Source organism: Saccoglossus kowalevskii, chromosome 17 (genome assembly GCF_978046115.1).
Source record: "Saccoglossus kowalevskii chromosome 17, keSacKowa6.1, whole genome shotgun sequence".
NCBI classification, from domain to species: Eukaryota; Metazoa; Hemichordata; class Enteropneusta; family Harrimaniidae; genus Saccoglossus; species Saccoglossus kowalevskii.
Window position 1 is genome coordinate 4,547,143 of NC_140657.1, and position 12,594 is coordinate 4,559,736.

Consider the following 12,594-nt stretch of genomic DNA (forward strand, 5'->3'; position numbering starts at 1 on the left):
ATCTCCAGGTGGTTGACATGGGATGCTCTGAGTGCAAATTATAAAACTCTGTTCCTGTATCTCCAGGTGGTTGACATGGGATGCTCTGAGTGCAAATTATAAAACCCTGTTTCTGTATCTCCAGGTGGTTGACATGGGATGCTCTGAGTGCAAATTATAAAACCCTGTTTCTGTATCTCCAGGTGGTTGACATGGGATGCTCTGAGTGCAAATTATAAAACCCTGTTTCTGTATCTCCAGGTGGTTGACATGGGATGCTCTGAGTGCAAATTATAAAACCCTGTTTCTGTATCTCCAGGTGGTTGACATGGGATGCTCTGAGTGCAAATTATAAAACCCTGTTTCTGTATCTCCAGGTGGTTGACATGGGATGCTCTGAGTGCAAATTATAAAGCTCTGTTTCTGTATCTCCAGGTGGTTGACATGGGGATGCTCTGAGTGCAAATTATAAAACCCTGTTTCTGTATCTCCAGGTGGTTGACATGGGATGCTCTGAGTGCAAATTATAAAGCTCTGTTTCTGTATCTCCAGGTGGTTGACATGGGATGCTCTGAGTGCAAATTATAAAACTCTGTTCCTGTATCTCCAGGTGGTTGACATGGGGATGCTCTGAGTGCAAATTATAAAGCTCTGTTTCTGTATCTCCAGGTGGTTGACATGGGATGCTCTGAGTGCAAATTATAAAACTTTGTTCCTGTATCTCCAGGTGGTTGACATGGGATGCTCTGAGTGCAAATTATAAAACCCTGTTTCTGTATCTCCAGGTGGTTGACATGGGATGCTCTGAGTGCAAATTATAAAACCCTGTTTCTGTATCTCCAGGTGGTTGACATGGGATGCTCTGAGTGCAAATTATAAAACCCTGTTTCTGTATCTCCAGGTGGTTGACATGGGATGCTCTGAGTGCAAATTATAAAACTCTGTTTCTGTATCTCCAGGTGGTTGACATGGGATGCTCTGAGTGCAAATTATAAAACTCTGTTTCTGTATCTCCAGGTGGTTGACATGGGATGCTCTGAGTGCAAATTATAAAACTCTGTTTCTGTATCTCCAGGTGGTTGACATGGGATGCTCTGAGTGCAAATTATAAAACCCTGTTTCTGTATCTCCAGGTGGTTGACATGGGATGCTCTGAGTGCAAATTATAAAACTCTGTCTCTGTATCTCCAGGTGGTTGACATGGGATGCTCTGAGTGCAAATTATAAAACTCTGTTTCTGTATCTCCAGGTGGTTGACATGGGATGCTCTGAGTGCAAATTATAAAACTCTGTTTCTGTATCTCCAGGTGGTTGACATGGGATGCTCTGAGTGCAAATTATAAAACTCTGTTTCTGTATCTCCAGGTGGTTGACATGGGATGCTCTGAGTGCAAATTATAAAACTCTGTTTCTGTATCTCCAGGTGGTTGACATGGGATGCTCTGAGTGCAAATTATAAAACTCTGTTTCTGTATCTCCAGGTGGTTGACATGGGATGCTCTGAGTGCAAATTATAAAACTCTGTTCCTGTATCTCCAGGTGGTTGACATGGGATGCTCTGAGTGCAAATTATAAAACTCTGTTTCTGTATCTCCAGGTGGTTGACATGGGATGCTCTGAGTGCAAATTATAAAACTCTGTTTCTGTATCTCCAGGTGGTTGACATGGGATGCTCTGAGTGCAAATTATAAAGCTCTGTTTCTGTATCTCCAGGTGGTTGACATGGGATGCTCTGAGTGCAAATTATAAAACTCTGTTTCTGTATCTCCAGGTGGTTGACATGGGATGCTCTGAGTGCAAATTATAAAACTCTGTTTCTGTATCTCCAGGTGGTTGACATGGGATGCTCTGAGTGCAAATTATAAAACTCTGTTTCTGTATCTCCAGGTGGTTGACATGGGATGCTCTGAGTGCAAATTATAAAACTCTGTTTCTGTATCTCCAGGTGGTTGACATGGGATGCTCTGAGTGCAAATTATAAAGCTCTGTTTCTGTATCTCCAGGTGGTTGACATGGGATGCTCTGAGTGCAAATTATAAAACTCTGTTTCTGTATCTCCAGGTGGTTGACATGGGATGCTCTGAGTGCAAATTATAAAACTCTGTTTCTGTATCTCCAGGTGGTTGACATGGGATGCTCTGAGTGCAAATTATAAAACCCTGTTTCTGTATCTCCAGGTGGTTGACATGGGATGCTCTGAGTGCAAATTATAAAACTCTGTTTCTGTATCTCCAGGTGGTTGACATGAGATGCTCTGAGTGCAAATTATAAAACTCTGTTTCTGTATCTCCAGGTGGTTGACATGAGATGCTCTGAGTGCAAATTATAAAACTCTGTTCCTGTATCTCCAGGTGGTTGACATGGGATGCTCTGAGTGCAAATTATAAAACTCTGTTTCTGTATCTCCAGGTGGTTGACATGGGGATGCTCTGAGTGCAAATTATAAAACTCTGTTTCTGTATCTCCAGGTGGTTGACATGAGATGCTCTGAGTGCAAATTATAAAACTCTGTTTCTGTATCACCAGGTGGTTGACATGAGATGCTCTGAGTGCAAATTATAAAACTCTGTTTCTGTATCTCCAGGTGGTTGACATGGGATGCTCTGAGTGCAAATTATAAAACCCTGTTTCTGTATCTCCAGGTGGTTGACATGGGATGCTCTGAGTGCAAATTATAAAACTCTGTTTCTGTATCTCCAGGTGGTTGACATGGGATGCTCTGAGTGCAAATTATAAAACCCTGTTTCTGTATCTCCAGGTGGTTGACATGGGATGCTCTGAGTGCAAATTATAAAACTCTGTTCCTGTATCTCCAGGTGGTTGACATGGAATGCTTTGAGTGCAAATTATAAAACTCTGTTTCTGTATCTCCAGGTGGTTGACATGGGGATGCTCTGAGTGCAAATTATAAAACTCTGTTTCTGTATCTCCAGGTGGTTGACATGAGATGCTCTGAGTGCAAATTATAAAACTCTGTTTCTGTATCACCAGGTGGTTGACATGAGATGCTCTGAGTGCAAATTATAAAACTCTGTTTCTGTATCTCCAGGTGGTTGACATGGGATGCTCTGAGTGCAAATTATAAAACCCTGTTTCTGTATCTCCAGGTGGTTGACATGGGATGCTCTGAGTGCAAATTATAAAACTCTGTTTCTGTATCTCCAGGTGGTTGACATGGGATGCTCTGAGTGCAAATTATAAAACCCTGTTTCTGTATCTCCAGGTGGTTGACATGGGATGCTCTGAGTGCAAATTATAAAACTCTGTTCCTGTATCTCCAGGTGGTTGACATGGAATGCTTTGAGTGCAAATTATAAAACCCTGTTTCTGTATCTCCAGGTGGTTGACATGGGATGCTCTGAGTGCAAATTATAAAACCCTGTTTCTGTATCTCCAGGTGGTTGACATGGGATGCTCTGAGTGCAAATTACTGAGAAAACTGAAGAATGAATCGTACATAGAAGAACTGATTGGTGTGGATATTGATAATCTGGCACTAGAATCAAATCAACATTTTGGACAACCTTTGATATCAGATTATCTATATCCAAGAGATAATCCATTAAGTGTGATAATCCTGTGTGGATCAGTGGCAGATTATGACAGCAGATTAAGCAACTGTGATATGATGGCATGTGTTGAATTGTGAGTAAATATTACAGCTATTTGAAAAAATATAAATAAATAACGTTACCAGTGGGATGAAGACAATGAAGCATACAAAAAAATCCTATCATTTTTGAAAATGACCTTTTTGGTATTTCATTTATTTTAGGATTGAGCATTTAGATCCTCCAGTGTTGGAAGCTTTACGTGAAAATATATTTCATCGAATTCAACCAAATGTTGTTGTCATGACAACACCAAATGCAGATTTTAATGTTCTGTTCAAAGACTTCCAGGGACTTAGACACTGGGATCATCGCTTTGAATGGACAAGACAGCAGTTTCAAGAATGGTAATTTAATTTTTCAATTAAGTATGATAGTTATCAGATATGGCACTTCCAATGAATATGATCTCATCTGCATTTTATACATTTTTTTTGTTGCTGAACATTTATTGAAAATGTTTAAATTTCTAAGAATTAATTAAATGGTTACAGTACAAAGTAATAATAAATATTACAATGAATTACATAAATATAGAACAATATTATAATATAAAACAATATCTCTTAAGACTAAAAATTAAAAGCTAACTACCAAGAAAGGATGAACTATCACTGTTAACATAACACAACCATAATTAGATGGGTATAAATATATCCCCAAAAATTGTCAATGTCAAATCAAGGTCAGAAAATGTCAAAATTATTAATTTCAGAATTATTATTCATTCCCTCCAAAATATTGGTTGAAATTTTAAAAAAATCCTAATGAATTTGAGCAAATATCACAAACAAACGAACCGATGAAATCACAGTACAGCATATGCAAGGCTTGAAATATCACACCCTGATGTCAACATTATATGCATGATTACTGCCTGCAACTCAGATTAATACAAAACTCTGGAATTAATCACTTGTGTCTGCTGATGTCAACATAAGTGAAAATATCATGGGATATATATACTGAGGGTAATTACACAGGTTAAAATGAACAGATTTGCATGTTACGCATGTGTTTAGCCCACATAGGAACAAAACCTGCAATTTTCCTGAGTTCTATGAGGATGAAGATCATGATGGAATTGGCCGGAATAGTTATGCTATTATGTTGTGTTTGTTCATTCAGGGGTAATTCAATTGCTGATCAGTATAACTATATAGTCACATACTCTGGTGTAGGTGCAGGCCCTGATGGAACACAGCATCTTGGTCAGTGCTCTCAAATGGCAGTGTTCATTAAAAGCTATAAAGAACGTATTCCTATTGTAAGTGAAAATAGGATGCCATATCTATTGGTAAGTATTTTAGCTCCTGTTAATAATAATTTTTTAATAACTCATGGGTCAAATGAACATCAACTAAAAATAAAGCTTGAAGAAAGACAAAACTGAATAAGACAAAACAAACTGAACTCTGCTGCGTACTACTTAAACTTTGATTACAGTGAATTTCATGAAGGCGTGAATGTTTTTTAGTCCCCGTTCAGATGCAGTCCAAAAACGGGGACTTATGTTTTGACCTCTGTACATCCGTGTGTCTGTGCTTCTGTGCGTCCATGCATCCAGACCTGTATCTTAGAAATGCCGTACCAATCGCAATCAAACTTCACACATACATCATACATGATGGCCATTTTTGTGCTAAAAAATCATCAAAATCAAGCATTTCTTGGCTGTTTACAGTTGGATTTTGTTCAAACTTAGTATATACATTAGACATTATGGAACCTTGATTTTAATTTTCAGATCGGATTCAAAATGGCTGACTGGTGGCCATTTTGTTTTAATGAATGTGGTTCTAGTGCCATATCTCTGACTTGCTTTGACTATGTTCAAATTTTAAACATTCATTATACATCATGTCAGATATATACAAATATATTGGTTTGATGATTCTATTCAAAATGGCCGAATGGTGGCCATTTTTGTGCTAAAAAATCATCAAATATCAAGCATTTATGGATTGATTTCGTTCAAACTTGGTACATACATTAGACATTACAGGTTCATGATGTACGTCATTTTATTTTCCAGATTGGATTAAAAATGGCTGACTGGTGGCCATTTTGTTTTAATGAATGGGCTTCTAAAGCCATATCCCTGACTTGCTTTGACTGATTATGTTTGAATTTTAAATATTCATTATACATCATGTCATAGATATACAGATATTATGGTTTGACGATGCTATTCAAAGTGGTCAAATGGTGGCCATTTTTGTGCTAAAAAAATCATCAAATATCAAGCATCTGGCATTTATGGATAGATTTCATTCAAACTTATAATATTGGAGATCGGATTCAAAATGGCTGACTGGTGGCCATTTTGTTTTATGAATGGGCTTCAAGAGCCATATCTCTGACATGCTTTGACTGATTATGTTCAAATTTTATATATTCATTATACATCATGTTATAGATATATACATGTATTCAAAATGGCTGATTTTGTTTTAATTAATACTGTTCCAGAGCAATATATCTCAATATGGACAAGTACTCGTTTGTTGATCAGATACAATTGTCAATCTTTTTAATGTTAAACAATCATCTTAAATTTGATAACTAACTGGGAATGTGCCAAATGTTTTATAAATTTTGAATGATGGTTGAAAACAACTTTATCAATCACATCACTTTTATGGATGCATGGCAGTGAATCGGCCAAAAAATAGATATAGACATTCTATGGCTAATGAATAGATATTGACCTTACCAAATGGATTCTGGAGCCAATGATTAGATATTGACCTTACCAAATGGATTCTGGAGACAATGAATAGATATTGACCTTACCAAATGGATTCTGGAGCCAATGATTAGATATTGGCCTTACCAAATGGATTCTGGAGCCAATGATTAGATATTGACCTTACCAAATGGATTCTGGAGCCAATGATTAGATATTGATCTTACCAAATGGATTCTGGAGCCAATGATTAGATATTGGCCTTACCAAATGGATTCTGGAGCCAATGATTAGATATTGACCTTACCAAATGGATTCTGGAGCCAATGAATAGATATTGGCCTTACCAAATGGATTCTGGAGCCAATGATTAGATATTGACCTTACCAAATGGATTCTGGAGCCAATGATTAGATATTGACCTTACCAAATGACTTCTATAGCCAATGAATGGATATAGGAATTACCAAATGGCTTTGACAGCCTTTTGGATTGTAACAAATATTTTTTAAATGATAAACATTCATTTTTTTTCCAGAAGCAATTAATTATCCCAGGATTTATTAAATAGAAGTGAGCAATTATCATTGTACATTATATTCTAACACATTTATGATCCACAGATTCAGGAATCAATCCATCCTATCAAAAAAGTGATATCAACTGAGGAAGCTATTTTACTAGAAGTGCAATACTATGTGAGACTTCTAAGATGTCAAAATAAGGAAGATTCATCTGATGATATTGAAGAAAACAATACGTCTAGTGATGAAGCATCTGATTGCTTAGATACCATTACTTTAGAAAGATTGCTGCAATTTACAAGGGTGAACAAATTGTGTGCAAGTGTTGGGAAACTTAGGTATGTTTATATACGTCAGCTGTTTTATTAGCTACCGTGAGTGCACAAGGGATGTAATAAGTTTGGTATGTCTGTCTGTCGGTAAGCAAAATATCAAAAATTCAGAGCCTATTTTAACCAAATTTGAAACACAGATACATGTACCATGAAGTAATTTGCAGATGTCAGTTTAGGGCCACTCTGTATATGTGCATATTAAGTAGCTAATTTGCATATTGTCTCATTTCAGCCTAATTTAAGAACATATTTATGAATTTATCCTGATTTTGATCCATATCTGTGCATAAATATGTACTTAGATTTGCATATAAATTTTTGCATTTTAGACTCATTTGAAAAAAACTTTATGGATTTCAACCACATTTACTACATGAATAGATTTGTGTAGATTTAAGTGTTTTTTCCAGACTGGAGTGCAGGAATTTAGTTTGAGGAGTAGAATGTAATAACATGTATTTCAATTTTAACTTCTGATGCATTCTGATTTAATAGCAATTGATATGAATGGTTGTTTTGGCACACAATAGGAGACTTTGTGGTTACCACAAGGCCACATTAGTGTGTATGCATATGCCTCTTCCACCATTATCTCAAGAATCAATATCACATTTCAATGAAACTTCATACATAGATGCCTTAGGAAAATGCACCGACCTGATTAACCTTTGGTTAAAATCTGTATATATTAATTTGCATGGTAATCAGTAAATCTTTGGCTTTCCCACCAATTTCTCATTTACTAATCATTACATTTCAATGAAACTTGGTACATAGATGACTGGAAACAATGCACAGACCTGATTAGTTTGGAATTGAAATCTGTGCATTCTATTTAATCAATTTTCTATTTTTCCACCAATATCTAAAAAATGAACAACTGTATATAAATGTTACATTTGTGCATGGTAACAAGGTAAAAATCCTAATTGGATTCGAATTGAAATTTGTGCATACTATTTGCATATTTTGCAATATTAACTTTTCAATGAAACTTGGTACATATGTGCCCTTTTTGGTTGAAATCTGTGTATTAATTAACTAATTTGAATAAATGGGCTAGTTATTAGTTGTTCCACAGATCTCCAGTACCACTAGTCAAATTTCAAGAAACTTCGTACATAGATGCTCTTGGGTAATCCACAGGCGTTATAACTATGAAAAACTATGATATTGATTACCTAATTTGCATAAATTGAACAATTTCTGATATCTCAGAAAATTAGATTTAATTTAAACCTGTTTTATAGGAATAAATCAGACTGCAAAACGCAGTTGTAAAATCAAATGTATTCTTTTTGTTTTATAAGAGTTTTCTGTGAATATTATTAACTTTAATACTGTGGATCATATTTTTTTTTACAAAGAGCAGACATATATTAGATACCAGGCTTCTTGTTTTATTAATTTTAAATATTCTCTATTTTTACTTCATGTGCCTCAAATACCTTCAGTTTTTTCTAAGTTTTCTTTCTTTCATCAATATTATATTATTCATGATAAATACTTCGTAATTTTTTTCAGAGAGATACTGGAAAAATCAGATGATTTTCAACTTGTCAACAATGGCTCTGCTATCCTAGTTGAAAATCAAAAAGACATGAGTGGTGACGAACAAGCTGATTATTCAGCATTCATTTACCATCAAGAAAATAATGCCATGACTGTCTGTAATGAACTTTCTGTTGTATCTTGCGTGATTGAATGTGAAGAAAATTGGGATGAGTGAAATGATGTACATTGCATATCTCAACTGTACAGTTTGATGTGGGATTCACATATGAGACACTCATTTGGAATGAGTTATATGATGACTATTACACCTCAACTGTCCAGTTTGATGTAGGATTCACATAGTGATACAAGACGCTCGCTTGGAATGAGTTATATGATGAGTATTACATCTCAACTGATGATGTGGAATCTGCATACTAGGCACTCTCTTGGAATCTTCATGTCAACCAAGATGACAGTAGTAATTAATAGTTACTATATAATAGTGAATGCAGAACAAACTATTTAAATTACCTGTTTCATTTTTTATTGTGATAAGATGACTCTATATAGTATATAGTTTTCATTGCATTTTGAGACATACTTTTAAAATCATGTTATAATTCTTAAATAAACAAACTCCATTGTTATTTTTATCAAATATTTTTGAGATGGTTATACATTATGTTTGTTATTATTATGACACTTTTGCTAAATAATTGTATTAGACTTTTTCTTGAGAACTATTAGCCTGATTGCATTTATATTTGATGTAGGTATGTAGGTACCATATGGGTGGTCCTCATGTGGTCCTCATGACATCTGTTTAATTTTTAGCTCATTGTACCTGGGATGGTGTCCGGCGTCTGGAGTCAGTATGGATGGATTATGGATGGATGATGGACTTGTTGATGGCTGAATTGTTTCACTTGATTTTTGTTGTGTATCTTACTTGATATTTGAGAGTAATTGTAGGAAATTTGTTCATGAGAAGTTGATCCACCAACAATTATGCAAATTAGCAAACAGAAACAATTAAACGATTCTACTATGCCACTATTTGGTCCATAGTGCCGATATTTATAGTGCACATGCATTGGGTTGACCCCTGTCACATTTGTTCATAAAATGTAATTGTGAGCTGTTAAGCATACATACCATGGGTCAATACAGCAAGCTTTGGAGAAATCTCTTGGAGAATTTTGTTAAAAGGCAGGCGACTAAATAAAGACTAGAAATATAAAAACCCATCTAACAGGTTATTAAGGTAGAGATGCAGTTTACCTGACAGGTATTTTAATTAGTTAATTAGGAAACCAAGATGACCTCCCTTGTCCACAAAACTATATGTTTTCGGAAAGCTTATTGTATAAATTTTAAAATTTTGTTAGTATTTTTTTGTTATGGACACTGTAGTTTGAGATATGCACAAAAATGTGCTTTTTTGGTCAAAAGTGATTTAAAAAAAATTACCTCCTAAACCATGCTTCTGTTTCCTGTCAAAATTGGTTTGTGGGTACGGCTGTTTACTATGAAGAAAGTGCCGTCTTGAAAACTGTCTACCAGTTGTCAATTTTGCAGGACAGCAGTCCAAATTTCACTACTTCAAGCTAATGCATAAATTAACACCCAGGCTAGTTGCCTGTACGATTGCTGTAACACTGTTCAACCAAAAACAATGCCCCGACGGCGTTTTGAAGATAAACACATTGTCAATCATTTGTGAAAATTTCAAAACAAAAGGTCAAAGCGTCTAGGAGCTATTTTTTTTAAAGTTCTGGGATGTGCACTAAAAAGAAGCTGAGATAATTGCTAATTTGCATAACAATTCACTCAGTAAGAAGTTTGCTAATGCTCATAATTAAAATGGCTGTAACAGTTCCAAATTTAAATGTCTTTTAGTTTTGTTAAAAGTTAAATATAGTGCATAATATGGAGATCCAGTCATTTCTTTTTTTCACCATGTTTCTTTTTTATTATTTATCTACAGCCTTGCTAAATCTTGCTAAGCATTCAAAAGAGAGAATTTTTGCATCTGTTATCTATATTTTAAAATCGTTTTTTGAATATGTTCCACTATTCACATTTCTACAAAATTTTAACAGTCTATAGCCAAGACTTTTTAGGTAATAAAAAGCAAAAAAAAAAATAATTCACTCCCAAGTGCCCACAAACCTGCATCTCTTAAAGGAACTTTTAATAAACTTATGAAAAGTACTAACTCGAAGTTTGGTTAACTGTTATTTAAAGTTTGAGGTAGTGAATGTGGACGTTCAACAGAAACCAAAATGTATGTTGCCTGTAACTCGAAGTTCCGTTAACTGTTAATTGAACATAGTTACAATTTGGGTGCGGTTTCACAAAAGTGGGCGTGGTTTTAAAAAATATGGGCGTGGTCGTTTCTGTAACTCGATGTTTTTGTAACAATTCAGCATCCCTATCTTTTGAGAGTTAAGTTGACTTCTTTGTTCGTCTACGTTGGTTTATTAATACTTAATACTTTATTAATACTACAGGAGTTTCTATTCAATTTGGGCATACAACTGCAGTATTTTTGGTTGATTTAAAATCAACCAAATTTAAAATTGGAAATCCCGAGTTAAAGCATGTTAAATCAGTCTGTCAACAGATGTACATGATATGTAGTGAGAATTCCATTGACAGGGTTATTAACATCACACACTGTCAGCATATCGTCAAAATTTAATTTTCGATGGACAGGATAGTGTGTCATAAATGTCTTGAAAGGGGAAATTCGCCGGAGTTGCCGTAAAGGTGTTACCCATTGATAAAGTGATAAAGACTGTGTTCCAGAACGTTTAAGCAAAATTACACTTGATGCATCAACATCTACTAGTAAAACTGACTGGTGTTACCGATAATTACACAATAACTTTGATTACTAACAGTGTCAATTCAACTGATTTTTGATATAAAAAAATAATATGACAACTGAAACGCCTGGCGTGTGTATATGGATGTCTAAACTTTGAACCCAACAAATGTGCTGTTTAATTTGATGTTACTCGTACAGGTTTTTGTAATCATACTGAAATTGTCAGCACTGAGACTATAACAGTAATAGATGTGCATTAAACAATTATGAGATGAGTGTGCGAACCTCTCCTGTAACAACTATATACCCTCTTCTGTTGACGCTCCGTGTATCGATCCGTTTGACTCTAAAAATCAACCTCCCACTTTCCATTTAATGACATGGTCAGGATCAAGAGTCGGATGTCGCATCGGAAGTGACTGATATGTCAGGCGTTTGTATTGGTTCTAGTTTCTTTATGTAAACATGCTACTAAGGTCATTCTATCAGGTGTGCCACCTTACATACCAAACGTAATAATTTAAAACTTTAAAATGCTTTGATCGACCACGTAAAATTATTCCGTCTGCGATGAGAATTCTCTCAATGGTGTAATCACATGCAAATACGAGCATGTACCAGTCGACGGATGAAATTAAGTCTACAACATGCCACGTGTGACAACACAACTACTGTGAAGAAAACTCCCCAACTGATCCACGTGCTGATGAACTTGCTGCCAGGCGTACTGACAAATATCCTAGACAATGATAAAAACAACGATTTTGCACAGCAACACTCAAGTCCGGAAATTGCCTCCCTCAAATTCGTTTCCCTCTATATTCTTTTTTCAAGGGAGTCTTTTGATGTGTAAATTCGATGGAAGACATGGATGCTGTTCAGTCAACCACATCAGATGCGTCTGATCTTTCCCATGGGTTACTGGATGGCATCACACTGTTTGAAATGATGCCACCACCTGAATCTTTTTTTTTCATGTTTCAAAGCATAATATCAATTGTGAATCGTTGAACAAGCTACCCAATTATGTCCGATCTCAGATTGTTCATTTGCTCTATAAATCACTTTCGTAAAAATACCGACATGTCAAGCAGAGAGGATATACGTATCAAGCAAGTCGTGTATT

General features: G+C 35.5%; 1 protein-coding gene across 1 annotated transcript in view; it reads left to right on the forward strand.

Annotated features, from left to right (window-relative positions):
- Positions 1–9,688, forward strand: part of LOC100373004 (small RNA 2'-O-methyltransferase-like) — a 31,821-nt gene extending 22,133 nt beyond the window's left edge. Inside the window, exons 3-7 of the mRNA XM_085492057.1 lie at positions 3,377–3,624; positions 3,755–3,937; positions 4,719–4,887; positions 6,903–7,141; positions 8,663–9,688. Coding sequence (XP_085348183.1) covers positions 3,377–3,624; positions 3,755–3,937; positions 4,719–4,887; positions 6,903–7,141; positions 8,663–8,867 — 1,044 coding nt within the window. The 3' untranslated portion in view covers positions 8,868–9,688. The remainder of the gene's footprint in view (positions 1–3,376; positions 3,625–3,754; positions 3,938–4,718; positions 4,888–6,902; positions 7,142–8,662) is intronic.
- The last annotated feature ends 2,906 nt before the right edge of the window (positions 9,689–12,594 follow it).